Source organism: Ambystoma mexicanum, chromosome 4p, assembly GCF_040938575.1.
Source record: "Ambystoma mexicanum isolate Mex_15411 chromosome 4p, UKY_AmexF1_1, whole genome shotgun sequence".
NCBI lineage: Eukaryota > Metazoa > Chordata > Amphibia > Caudata > Ambystomatidae > Ambystoma > Ambystoma mexicanum.
In genome coordinates this window covers 412,225,479-412,238,069 of record NC_090927.1, presented here as the reverse complement: position 1 = coordinate 412,238,069, position 12,591 = coordinate 412,225,479, and the positions used below count along the sequence as shown (strand labels likewise).

Below are 12,591 nucleotides of genomic sequence, written 5' to 3'. Positions count from 1 at the left end.
TTAGTGACTAATGGGCAACCATTAGAAGTTTCCTGCCTGCATTGTGATGGAAGGGGCTGGTCTTAGCTGCAGTGGGACCTAAAGTGTTTTTATTGGTGTGCTTATGCCCCCACCCCAAGTGACGCAAAAGTGGTCAGAGGGAGCCTCTGACTTCTGTAATGTCACGTAGTACTTTTGTACTACGTGACATTACAGTCGGAAAGGGCAGCGCCAGGACCTGACCTGCGGAACTTTCCCCACGTCAATGCGCCGCCCCACAAACTGGGGTATTCCATCCCCCCCAGAGGCTCCAGGGACCGGGGCAATTGCGTTCCCCGTGGCTATTGCGCCCCGGGCAGTTGCCCGCCTCGTCCGGGCCAAGAAACAGGCCTGGCCTCGGCCCTCAGGCAAGGCAGGGCAATTGGCAAATAAATTAGCAACATTTGTTGCTTTATTACCTTCCCCCGGCCCCGGGTGGCGCCGGCGCTGCTGGCGCCAGCCAGGCCCATGGGCGCACGTGCCATGTGCCCTCCTCAAGGCTATGGGCGCGCACTGACACTGAAGTGTGGATCGATTGGGGCTGATGGTGTTGTCGGCCCCGGTCATTGCAGAAAAGAGGAGCGAGTGGGTCACTAAATCCTGAAGTTATTCCCATCACAAGCACACACTGCCAAGCAGCAGCAGAATCAGCAAATACAAACAGTTTCTGCATCCTGCCCTCATTGATTGGCCTTGTTTCAGGAAACCCGGCAGTAACTACAGCCTGCCGAGGCAAGCACACTTCTTTCCTCCTGCTCTCGTCCTCGCAGGTGAGGCATATTGCTGAATAGGCGTTTTATTTATTTTAAAATGGTATTGCGGAGATGACTGGGCCATCCAAGAACAGCCTCTGGAGGCCACAAAGCTAGACACTTTTGTCAATGCTCAAGTAGTTCTGAAAAAGGAAGTGACCGCTGGTGGTGGACTCTCCTCAGGAGATCAAAAGGCCGGTTCTCGGAAGACCTGGGCAGAGTGTCACCGTCAGCAGATCTTAGACAGTTGCACGTTCCAGCAGGGTTGGATTGGTCATTCCATTGGCCGGGCCAAAATCACTTCGAGGGCCAAGGCCCTGGGGGCCGGTACCATGCTTGGGCCAGTTTGGGGGTTACTACGCCCCCCTAGTTCCGCTCCCGAGCATATTGTTCGTCGTTCCCTCTTTCCTGGCCATGCAGTGCTGACTTTATTTTAGTGCAAGAGTTTCATACATATCAATGTTCGCTCAGACTTGTCTTATACTCTTCTTTGTCGTTGTGCTTCTTTTGTTTGGAATAGTAATCACGCTAGTCTAACGAGATAAACAAACACCTACACGAACGCGCCTTGTGAATGATGGTGTGAAGGACGGATGCAGGAGCTGGACCAAAAACTGAGCGAAGTCTGCACAGCAGCTGGCTTGGGAAAGCGACTCAGCAACTAAAGTAGAAACCATCTCCGTGGATGGTTGGCCCGTCTTCCGTATAATGCAAATACCCAGACATGTAGGATGTATGCTTCACTTTCTTTGTTCCATTGGTGGCGACATGCAGTAGCATCAATTCATGGCCTTTAAAATACCCTGCACGGTGCAGCTTCCGATCTCCTTTAACACAAACGTTGGGATATGGCCATGACTAGCTAACACCACATTAATCAAAGCCAGGTCTCTAAAGAATGATTCAAGTGTTGGGGAATCACCTGCTCACACTTTCTGTCGTGCGACCAACCAGTGCGCAAAAGATGTTTCACAGCGTGGGGCTCTTGATGCCACCCATTTCTGCATTTGATACACCAGCAGCTAAACACACCCTGGGGAGGCAGCTCCTTCTGCATAGTTCATTTCTCTCCCAAGCTCGGCACAATGTTCTTTACCATAATAGAGAATGTGAAAAAGCGCAGGGCTGCAAAGCTGGGGGGTGAGGGTAGAGGGCAAAGCGCACTATGCTTGGGGTACACTGGAGATGCTACCCCTGATACCCGCAGTACTCCAAGTCCCTTCAAATGAAATTCGTCTATACACTGCACAATGTGCAAGAGCCGCTGTTATTCAAGCAGCACGCGACTAGTAATTTGCAAAAAGTAAACTTAATGAGTCCCAAGAAAAGGTCATCTTCCACCCTTTAAGCATTTGATTGTTTTTGTTTTTATGTTGGGATGGTAGACATCGTTTTCCTTTGCGATCTTACAGTTTTATGGTGCTGTCGGGAGCTAAAATGAATTTGGAGAGTTCACAAGCATGAGCGAAACAAACCCCAATACTCGAACTGCCATTTCTCTTCCGCGGTAATGCACTGCAGTGTGTTTCAATGTAAAGTCCACATTGTAATCTCATACTTTTAGAACGCCACCTCTCCAACATTAACATTGGGAGCTATGTTGAATTGTACATGCATGTTAACTCTCTGCATATGTTTAAAGTAGACTTTACCACTCACTTGGAGTAGTGATATTGTTTACGTGTGTCCCTCCTAAATATATTTAACTTCCCGTGAAATATTTGATGCACTACATATTGCATAAATGCATGTATTTAATGGCGAGATAGACGGGCTTGTACAGCTATCGGTGGGTATGTTGCTGGTGCTTGTTCTTGGAGGTTTGAGTAACACTGTTCAAGACCAGTTCTTCACCTTTTAAGAGTGGCTAAATGTTTGAGGTCATACGAATAACATTAGTGTAGATCTGAAATTCTCAATTCTCTGACCTGAGTCACAGCAGCAAACTGGTCATTGTTACTAAAAATGAAAAGCAAAAGCAGACTAACATAACCAGGCCTGTTCGGGTTTGACCCTCTTATTGCTGTTTTCTGAGGTTCATGAAATTCAGCAGATGCCAGCATTGACAATTTTGTTAACTCATAGTCCCCACTTCCGCTGCTCAGCCCATGACACATGAATGAGATCACAGGTCGTGGGATGGAGGGGCCCAACGATGCTTCCCACCTGGTGTGCAATCTGTTGTAAGACCGGCCCTGTCCCCTGCTGTTACACGTTTCTATTCTAAGAAACCACAAAGCTTGTACAATATAGGCTGCCCACCTCAACCCACACGAGCAAGAAACCAACACCAAGAGATGGGTCTATTTTTCATTTCCGAGGACATGCGAGTCAGTTTATTTATTTATGTACAGGAGGGACAATGCTCTTTTGATCACAAAAGAACGTACAATTGTATGTCTACTTATGTGTCGTCTGTTACATTTACTTCCCTCCAAAACCGGGTCAGAATGTCCCTCAAACTCACACCATTGTAAGAAGCTCACTGCTTCAAATCTGATTTCTTATCAATTGTACATACTTTTTGTGATCAAAACAGCATTGTACCTCCTGTATAAAAATAAAATAAATAAGTTGACAACATGGCAGACTAGACAGATTGATGTAATGTTGCAAAGAGTGCTGTGTAAACAGCTAAAACCATGCGCTCCACCTATAACCACAAATAAGGGGTGCAGGAAATTGACATGTCCCGTGAATAGGAATAGGGCTGTGAATGGACCCAAGAATAAAGAATGTATTGTTCCCCAAAAAGTTGAATTTAAAATTTAAAAAACTCACAATAACTATATTACATCATTTTGACTACCTTGAATTACTCGGTTCAAGTATTTTCAAACAAAATAGTTGCATTATTTTAGATCCATGTATATCTAATACGATGTTTGAAACAAAAAAGGCAATAGGCAAGTGCAAACCAGCAGGTTCTCAGTTCAAAAAGCAGCAACACCTTTTCAACATGTCTCCAAATGCTTCTGAAATCTGTTTCCCAAAGGCGAGATCACTTGAGCCACATGTGAGCAAAATGAAATACCTACCCAATGCAAAATAACATTCTCAGGTATCATCCAATGACTTTACAAGTACTCACACACTTCCCTGAATTAGTTCAATTTTCTGTGGGATTAAAACAAGTGAAAAGACTAACTGGATATAGTAATAAGGTTCTGATGCCCCTAGTGCAGTCAATATTGAGTGGACATGTAATGTAAAGAAAAAGAAGAAATTACCTCATAACATGCATCGGGATTCAAACACTTGTATACGTTCTGCTGCATATCTAGCATATCCTGAAGCAACCCCATCCAATGGCTCTCACTGACAGGAGGTTGTCTATATTTAAAAAAAAAACATAATATGATTGGATGAAAATCTTTTTTCCAAACCAAGGATGGAAGGGAGAGGTGCTATTACGAAAAGAGTACAAACATGTCACTTTAGCACACAGAAAAATGTGTATAAAGTTGGTAATCACAAATAGAAAAGCAAAGACAGTACGTAGTAGGGCATTTATCGAAACGAATTTTGAAAACCAACACGAACAATTGCCATTTTGACTTGCTTGACCACAGTATGAACATGACTTGTGGCAAAATGTTATTGGACACAACTATGGAAAATACCCATAATACTGCACAGCCTAGTGCACAAACCTGCAGTGCCTATCAAGAGTAGCCCTCTCCTTGCCTCCAAGTACACATTGAAATAATACACGACAATAATTCACACGATCAGTCACAGCGTTACCAACCAACACTAAACTGTGAACATTTCTATCTATAATACGTCACATTCTCGGTTTTGTGTAACTTCAGGCACTTTCAGCGTGCCAATAGCGTTCCTGTTAAACACTGACAAACTCTGTATCAGTGCAATGGTATATTGCAAAGTGGAAAAAAGGGACATTGAGCAAAAATACCTTGAAGTGACAGATATGTACATCGAGGCAATTTCTGCTGTGGTGCAAATGCTCGTGCCCCAGAAATCAACTTAAAGTTCCTATAATACACACCCTTATTTATAGCAGATTCTTAATATGCAGGCACATACATAGACACTAAACGATGTGCTGCAAGCAGTCACCAGCAGGCATGATGGGGGATATGGTGGCGTGGCGAGGAGGTGGCCAACGGAGCATTGTGGTGTGCTCCGACGTTCTACGGCCTCACCTCAATATAGTAATATAGTAAACTAAGCAGTAACCTGATCATGCCGCCGCATCGCCTAATTTCCTGACATCTAGCATTCGATCGCACAGGTTTGTGAGATAGGCTAATGAAATTAATCCAATTGAGGTCTGTAGGAATGGGATGAGGACACTGAAGGCATGGGCACTAAGGACACAGTTTCCAAGAACACCTCAGAGGTATTTTTGGGAGGTTCGGTGGGAGGACATGCAGCTGTTGCAGTGATCGATTAGCTGTTACTGTTGCTGTTGTTGAAGGGATAATTGCGATCATCTGTTTCTGAAAAACGGTATTACTGATGTTCCTGAAGAACAGAAGGAACATCTGCCAGAGGCTGCGACATCAAAATCCAGGCTTCCACATCAATCAGGAGTTCTACAGGAAACAGTGGAAGTTTGTTTCCCCTTGATGTGGCTACCACCCAGACATTTGGCTGGGTGTTGCTGGGTGACTGAGCAATGTGTGGGGAAGATGGACTTTAAAAAAAAATGTTTTTAAGAGAGGCTGGGCTGCCTCCCATCGCCCTTTGCCTATGTAATTGGAAGACAAGTCCGGAACCAAAGAAAATCTCTTCATTTGTTGTAGATGGGAATGTAATTGAAATCACACTGGGGGGAGGACTACATGAGAGACTAAGAAGGCCCCCTCTCTCTTTCAGCAGTCCTTAGTGGGCTTCTTTTGCCTCCTTTGCTGCACTCATTCCTGTCAATCATTATCTCAATATTCCATTAGTCTATTGGTGTTGGTGACCACGTTTATTGTTGACACTTTCTTCTGTGCATGCCACATTATCCTTGGTCCAGTGGTCACAATTACTCAAAATAAAAACATTAAAAATTAAATGGTACTCCAACTGTCCCATGTCTTTCCTTTCTACTCTCAACTCAAGACAGTACAATATTGAGAACCTCTATTGAGCCAACTATTACATATAAACTGACATATGCTCTAGACAGGGGCACCTAAACAGGAGCACTGAAGCAAAAATAATTCAGATAATGTTGTGATTTAAAAAAGACTTGATCTACTGTGAATTCATTGTTGAAATAGTAGGAGTTTTATTTAAAATAGTAATCATGAATATTGATTTCTGTATATTTTAGGAAATTGATGAATTCCTTGTATTGTTAAGAAAATCATTTAAAAAAAGAAAAAAGGAAGCAATGATTATTCAATGTGCAATTCAAGCAATACAAAATATTCTACAATTTTACAAAAAGGCTGAGTTTTGTACACAAAAATACTGCCATGAAATTAGAGTACAACCGATATATCTTTAAAATCTGACAGAATAGTCATTTGTTGAACCTATACAACTGTTTCCATACATGCAGTGTATTATATTGAAAGATGATGTAGGAGGAAAGAAATAGTTTACATGACTAACCTAGCAGCCTTACTGATGCAAAATATCAGAATGAGATCGTAGGGAAAATGTTTGGCAATCTTTTTGCCAGTTTTCCCTTTATAAAAGAAGTGCTAGGCACACTTGGCCATTCCGTTGAGGGGAGAACACATTTAAGGATTCCCAATCAATTGTTGCTGAAAACTTGATAAATAAGAAATGTAGTTGCCCCCTCCCAATTGTATAGGAGAAATGCATAAAACCACTTAACTAGCAGTTGGGCTACAGACCATGCCTTCGTCAGGTGAAGAGCACCAGTTGGACGTTGGAAAAAAAAGGTAAGGCTTTCCCAACAACGCCCATGTGAAATAGCAGCACAAATGAAAAACTTAAAAGTAAACTATAAGAGATGTCTCTATGACTGGAAATCTTTGGGGACTCGCATGCATCTCTTTTTATTTTGTCCCAGGTTTGACTAGTTAAGAAGTACTTAGGTCCCTAAATGGACATCAGTGAAGAGAAGACTTGATTTTATGCTCCTAACGAAGGACCTTAGAGCCATGGGTACATTTTTATAATTGACTTTTAACTTGGGATATTGAGTGAGTATCAAGATCTTTTCACAACGTTCTGTTTTATACTTTTAACATTATGCATACTGGACATATTTTTAATTATATGTATGCACTGCACCAAGTGGAATAAGTCTTTTGAGCCATGTCTCTCACACCACAGCACCACCCAGTAGCCATCGCTGCAGAAAATTGTCTGTTTTACAGGGCAGTGTTATTTTATATATAGCTTCTCCAACCCAAGGCAGACCATTCTCAAGGATGCAGGCAACTGGATATCAGTTTCATCCACATAATGGATTATCAGTATACTAAGAGGCTTTATCATTTTTTAGTATTTGACTTTTGATTTACATATGTAAAGATATATATGCTCGCAACTTATCTAGATTTGAAAATGGACGATTATTTGATGGATTTAAGTGAATAAACATAGACTAACTGACTAACAAACAAATTACTTAACTCTAGGTAATGTTCTTTCTGAATGAAGTTAGTTCCTGGGATTCCTCATCTATGATATTCTATCTACAGCAAAGCTGCTCTTAGGAAACCTTTCAGCCACCAGGGGACGCAGCCCAGCTCTGATCAACGTGTTTACGCACCCCAGACAGGACATGATGTCGGGACCGATATATATATTTTTTTTAAACCTTTATTTTTTAGCTTTTATATCAACATAATACAACTATGCACCCACATTACGGTGAACTTAACTTGTGCCAAATCCCACTCGCCCCGCCCCTCCCCAACCCCCCGACATCCCACTCCGAAGTTCAGTGCACATTGTGCTGCGTATTGCATCGCCCCAGTTCGGTGTCCCAGTGAGGTGTAGGTATTAAGCCAAATGATCTGCTGAAAATGGCCTCCTGTTCTAACTGGCCATTTCTGGGGAGGACGGGGCATCCTCTGCTTCGTTCATCAGAAAGTTTACCAGGGGGCCCCAGATGTCCGGCGGACGGGCATGAAGGGGCAACAGTTTAATGAAGTCTGTTTCCACATCTTGGCAATACAGAATGTCCCTGCGACAAGCAGTGACAGTGTGGGGGGGTTGGGGACCTCGACCCCAGGCCATGGCAATCCTCCTCCGGGCAAGAGTCAACAGCAGGTCAGCCAATTTTTTTATTGTTGCTGACAGAAGCCTCGTCATACCAAGCAGGGCTGCTGTCTGGGCGGGCTGTACGGTTTCTCCCACGATCGTAGCTGTTGTCTCTAGAACTTGGCTCCAGAATAGAGACAGTTTTGGGCAGTCCCATGCGAGGTGCGCAAAGTCAGCCGAGGGTGACCCACATCTTTCACATGTTGCAGATGCCTCAGGATGGTGTTTATTTGCTTTCGCTGGCATGTAGTAGGTTTGGTGAAGGAAATTAAAGTGGATTAGCTTAAAGCGTGAATTGAGAGCTATCTTCTGCGTTTGTCTCAGAATGAAGGTCCAGTCTTCCTCAGGGATGAATGTACGTAGGGACTTTTCCCATCTGGTTTTTGCACGGGAGTTGCTGGTGGTCGTGTCAGTGATAATTGCTTTGTAGATACCAGTTCGCCTTTTCCCTGTGCTTGTATTGTGTTATGGAGTAACTGCCAGGTTTGTGGTTGTTTCGGAAAGTCAGGCAGGAATGTTTGCAGAGTGTATCGAGTTCTAAAGTAGATGAAAATGTCAAGTGCGTTATTGCCGCCTCTCTGTTTGGCCTGTTGTGGAGTTATAAAACTGTCCTCAATGAAGAAATCTCCCAGGGAGTTTATGTTCAGCTTGTCAACCCATTGGTGGTAAACTTTCTCGGATGTCAGCGGCACCCCTGGTATGAATTTCGCAGGAAGAAGGGGAGAGTACCGCATTTGCACTCCATATTTTTGGGCGAGTGTTTTCCAAATCTTGTACGTCGACAGCATCACATTCATGTTCATGGTGTTCTTGGGGACCGGGGTCTGGCCCAGTATAACAGCACTCAACAGGTTGGGTGTCGCCAGGGCCCGTTCCACTTGCACGTGGCGTCTGACTGGTTGTGTGTTGTACCAATGGCTGAGGAACTGTGCTTGTGCCGCCCAGAAGTATTTCTCCAGATCTGGAAGGGCTAGTCCCCCGCTCATCATCGGAAGACAGTGTTGAGTGCGCCACTCTGGCCGCCTTGCCCGCCCATAGTAATTCAAGAACTAAGCTTTTCAGTCTTTTCAGGTAAGATTGTGGCAGTAGTATGGGAATGTTAGCTAATAAGTACAGTAGTTTCAGTAGTATCACCATCTTAACTAGGGAGGCTCTTCCCCAGAGAGTCAATGGCAGGGACTTCCATCGTACCACTTTTTCTTGCAAGGATTTGGTGACATCTTCGTAATTGTCTCGGAACACCTCTTGGTGGGTGAGTGCCATCTGAATCCCTAGGTATCGGACCTTGGATCTTTTCCATGTGAACTGAAAGTCGTCTGCAAACGCCCTGGTCGATGGGGTCAGTGGGAATATGATGGATTTTGACTGATTGATTTTCAAACCTGAGGCTGCTCCAAATTTAATGACTTCTCTCATTACTGGATTCAGGTTTTCTTCGGGGTCGCGCACAAACAGTGCTACGTCATCTGCATATAGGGATGTGATGAGCTTGTGTGGTCCTATGATGAGTCCTCTTTGTTGTCTCAATTCTCTAAGGTTGGACGCCAAGGGCTCCATTATCAGGGCAAAGATCAGCGCCGAAAGTGGGCAACCCTGTCTGGTTCCGCGTTGTAATTCCACAGGGGCCGATTTCGCTGTTCCCATAATGATGTTAGCCTGTGGATTGGTGTAAAGCAGGGACACTAGTTTGATGAATCGGGCATCCAGCCCCATCCTGGTGAGCACTGCGAACAGGAAGGGCCACTCCGCCGAATCAAATGTCTTCTCGGCATCGAGAAGAACCGTGACTGCCTGCTGAGCGGGATCCAGTGCTGCGATAACGCCGAACATTCTTCTGATCCCAAAGATCGTGTTGCGGCTCGGAATAAACCCTGCCTGATCTGCCAGGACCAAGGCGGGCATTAGTGGCATCAACCTGTTTGCAAGTATCTTTGCTAGAATTTTATTGTCGAGGTTAAGCAAGGAGATGGGACGGTAGGATGCGCAGTCCTCTGGAGGCTTGCCGGGTTTGTGTAAAAGGATAATGTTAGCGGCACAGAAGGATTGGGAAGTGACTTCTTTTCAAGTGCCTCCTCGTATACTGCCGCTAGGAGCGGGGCAAGGGTGTTATCGAATGCTTTATAAAATTCCCCTGTTAGGCCATCCGGTCCAGGTGCTTTGGAGTTTGGAAGGGTCCTGATGGCTTCTGTGATCTCCTCTAGCGTGATCAATTCATTGAGTGGTTCCCGCAGCTGGCTCTCGACCCAGTACAGCTCTGTGTCTTCGAGATACTCCAGTAGGGAATTTGAGTCACTATTATGTTTTGTGCTGTAAAGGTCTTGGTAGAAAAGCCTGAATTCCTCTGCCATTCCTTCGTCTGTGTGAATTATCCTACCCTGTTTGGAGCGTATGCCTTCTATAGGGGGTACCTTGTTATTTGCTCTTATCAGGTTTGCCAGAAGGGCAGCAGGTTTTTGGCCTTCACCATACTGTCTGATTTGGTTGTTACGGGCTAGAAATTTTAATTCTCGTTCCGCTGTGTTATTAAATGTCTGAAGTTCCTCTTTCAAGGCCGCTTTTATTTTGTGGTCGCCTGTGCTTATGATTTGACGTTCCAGGTCCTTAAGGCGCCTTTCGCTGGTTTCCAGCTCACGTCTAAGGAGCTTAAGAATACCATTCTCCTTAGCGATGCAAACTCCCCTAGTGAAACATTTCAACGTTTCCCCAGACTGTGCCGGCTGAGGAGACTGACCCTGTGTTGACTTCCAGGAACGCATCGATTTCCTCTCTCAGTTCGGCCGCGAATACCTCATCTCGCATGGAACCGCTTTTGAAACGCCAGCGCTGTAGTGGGGATTTAGGGTTAGCTGGATTGAGATTGAGGCTTATCGGGGAGTGATTGGATAGAGTTCTTGGAAGGATACAGCAGGAATCGCTCACCAGCGGGCCCTGTGCAGAGATGAAAAAGAAGTCGATCCTGGAGCTCGTGTTATGTACTGCCGAATGAAAGGTGTAGTCTTGTCGCTCTCCATTGGCTGCTCTCCATGCGTCCTTCAGATCAAATGCCCTGCATATTTCTTTAATTTGAAGACAGGCTTTGGACATGGGCTGTGGCGTAGTTCTCCATCTGTCTTTCGCCGCTTCGAGCACTGTGTTCATATCGCCCCCCCAAATTATGTAGACTGAGCCTGGGCGGAGAGCTGTGTTAGTACCCAACCAAAATTGTCTGGGCCGTCTATGTTCGGAGCGTAGGAGTTGACAAGGGTTATGCTTTGGCCAGCTACTGTGCCACTCACTAGAATAGCTCTGCCTTGGGTTTCATTTTTGGAGTGGAATAGCCGTAAGTTTGTTCTCCTATGGATAAGGATAGCGACGACTCTGGAGTACGACGAATAAACCTGTGGCAGCCCCAGCTTCTGGCCCAGGTGTTCTTTTCCAGGTGGTAGATGTGTTTCTTGAAGCATGGCTATGTCGATCTCATGCCTTCTCAAGTACTGCAGGATTTTTCTGGTTTTGATCAGGATGTTACCCCCTCTTATGTTCCATGTTAAAACCTTGAATGAAGCGGGTCAAAAAGTCGATTATGTCTCGTTTTATTCGTGTTAGTGGGTAGCTTTGAGGCCAGCCCACGTCTCGTGCTTTTGCTTGTTGCGCACTGGGGCTCTTGCCGAATGATGCGGCGGCTTCGGTGGGGAAGGCTCTGTAGAGGTAGTGGGCTTCCCAGGGCGGACAGGCATGGGTCGGGAACGGGCGTGAACAAGCGGCGCATGTTCAAACTAATAACTTTAGAACTTCTCTCGTAGCGCGGATAACCTACTTACAAACGCTCAACTATAGGAGGTAATAGCTTCCCAGTGAAAGCAGCCAAACTTTGGAACTCCCTACCACCCACTCTTAGAATGGACTTACCCTACCAAAACTTCCGCTCCAAGTTGATGTCTTGCCTGAAGACAGCCATTGTCTAAACATACTGAGCTAGGTTTCCGCGCCTCCCACCTGTCACTCGGACATACTGGATACACAACCGTTAACTCTATATATATATATATTTCCTGCTTACTGTCATTATTATTGTGTTCATACCTGTATATATTTTACTGTCTGTAACTAAGTTTCGCAAATTCTTGTATCTGCTGCGCCTTGTTACCCCTTAGGGTATTTCGGCGCATTACAAATAATAAACAAACAAACCCCCAACTTGTCTGTCGGGATCCCCCCCAACTTGAACCTGGGAACAAATGCTGTGCTAGGGGCGCTTGGGGCTTCCCCAACGTCTCTGCCCTGCTGTGTTTACTATATTGCGCTTGTTCCGGTTGGTTCCTTGTGAATAACTAGGGTGATTGCTGGATGCTGTTTTCTTAAGGAGGATTCCTGGGGTTCCTTTCTCTCTGTGGACGGAGCTGAGTAGGATGGTGATCCGGGCATCCGTTCTGGTCTAGGAACGTGTGGGCCTCCTCCGGAGACTGGAAGAAGTGGACTCTTCCGTTGTGTTGCACTCTGAGCCGTGCCGGGAACAGCATTGAGTAGACCAGCTGGTTGTCTCCAAGTCTTTGCCTGACATTGGTGAAAGCTCTTCTCTGTGCTTGGACAGCGGCCGAGAAGTCGGGGTAGAGGTGGATTTTGTCCCCAACGTGGAGCA

General features: G+C 45.2%; 1 protein-coding gene across 3 annotated transcripts in view; it reads right to left on the bottom strand.

Moving 5' to 3' along the window:
* NBAS (NBAS subunit of NRZ tethering complex) overlaps positions 1 to 12,591 on the bottom strand; it is a 3,456,930-nt gene that overhangs the window by 2,190,190 nt on the left and 1,254,149 nt on the right. For all 3 annotated transcript variants that reach the window (XM_069605942.1, XM_069605943.1, XM_069605944.1), the window contains exon 29: positions 4,001 to 4,103. In XM_069605942.1, coding sequence (XP_069462043.1) covers positions 4,001 to 4,103 — 103 coding nt within the window. The remainder of the gene's footprint in view (positions 1 to 4,000; positions 4,104 to 12,591) is intronic.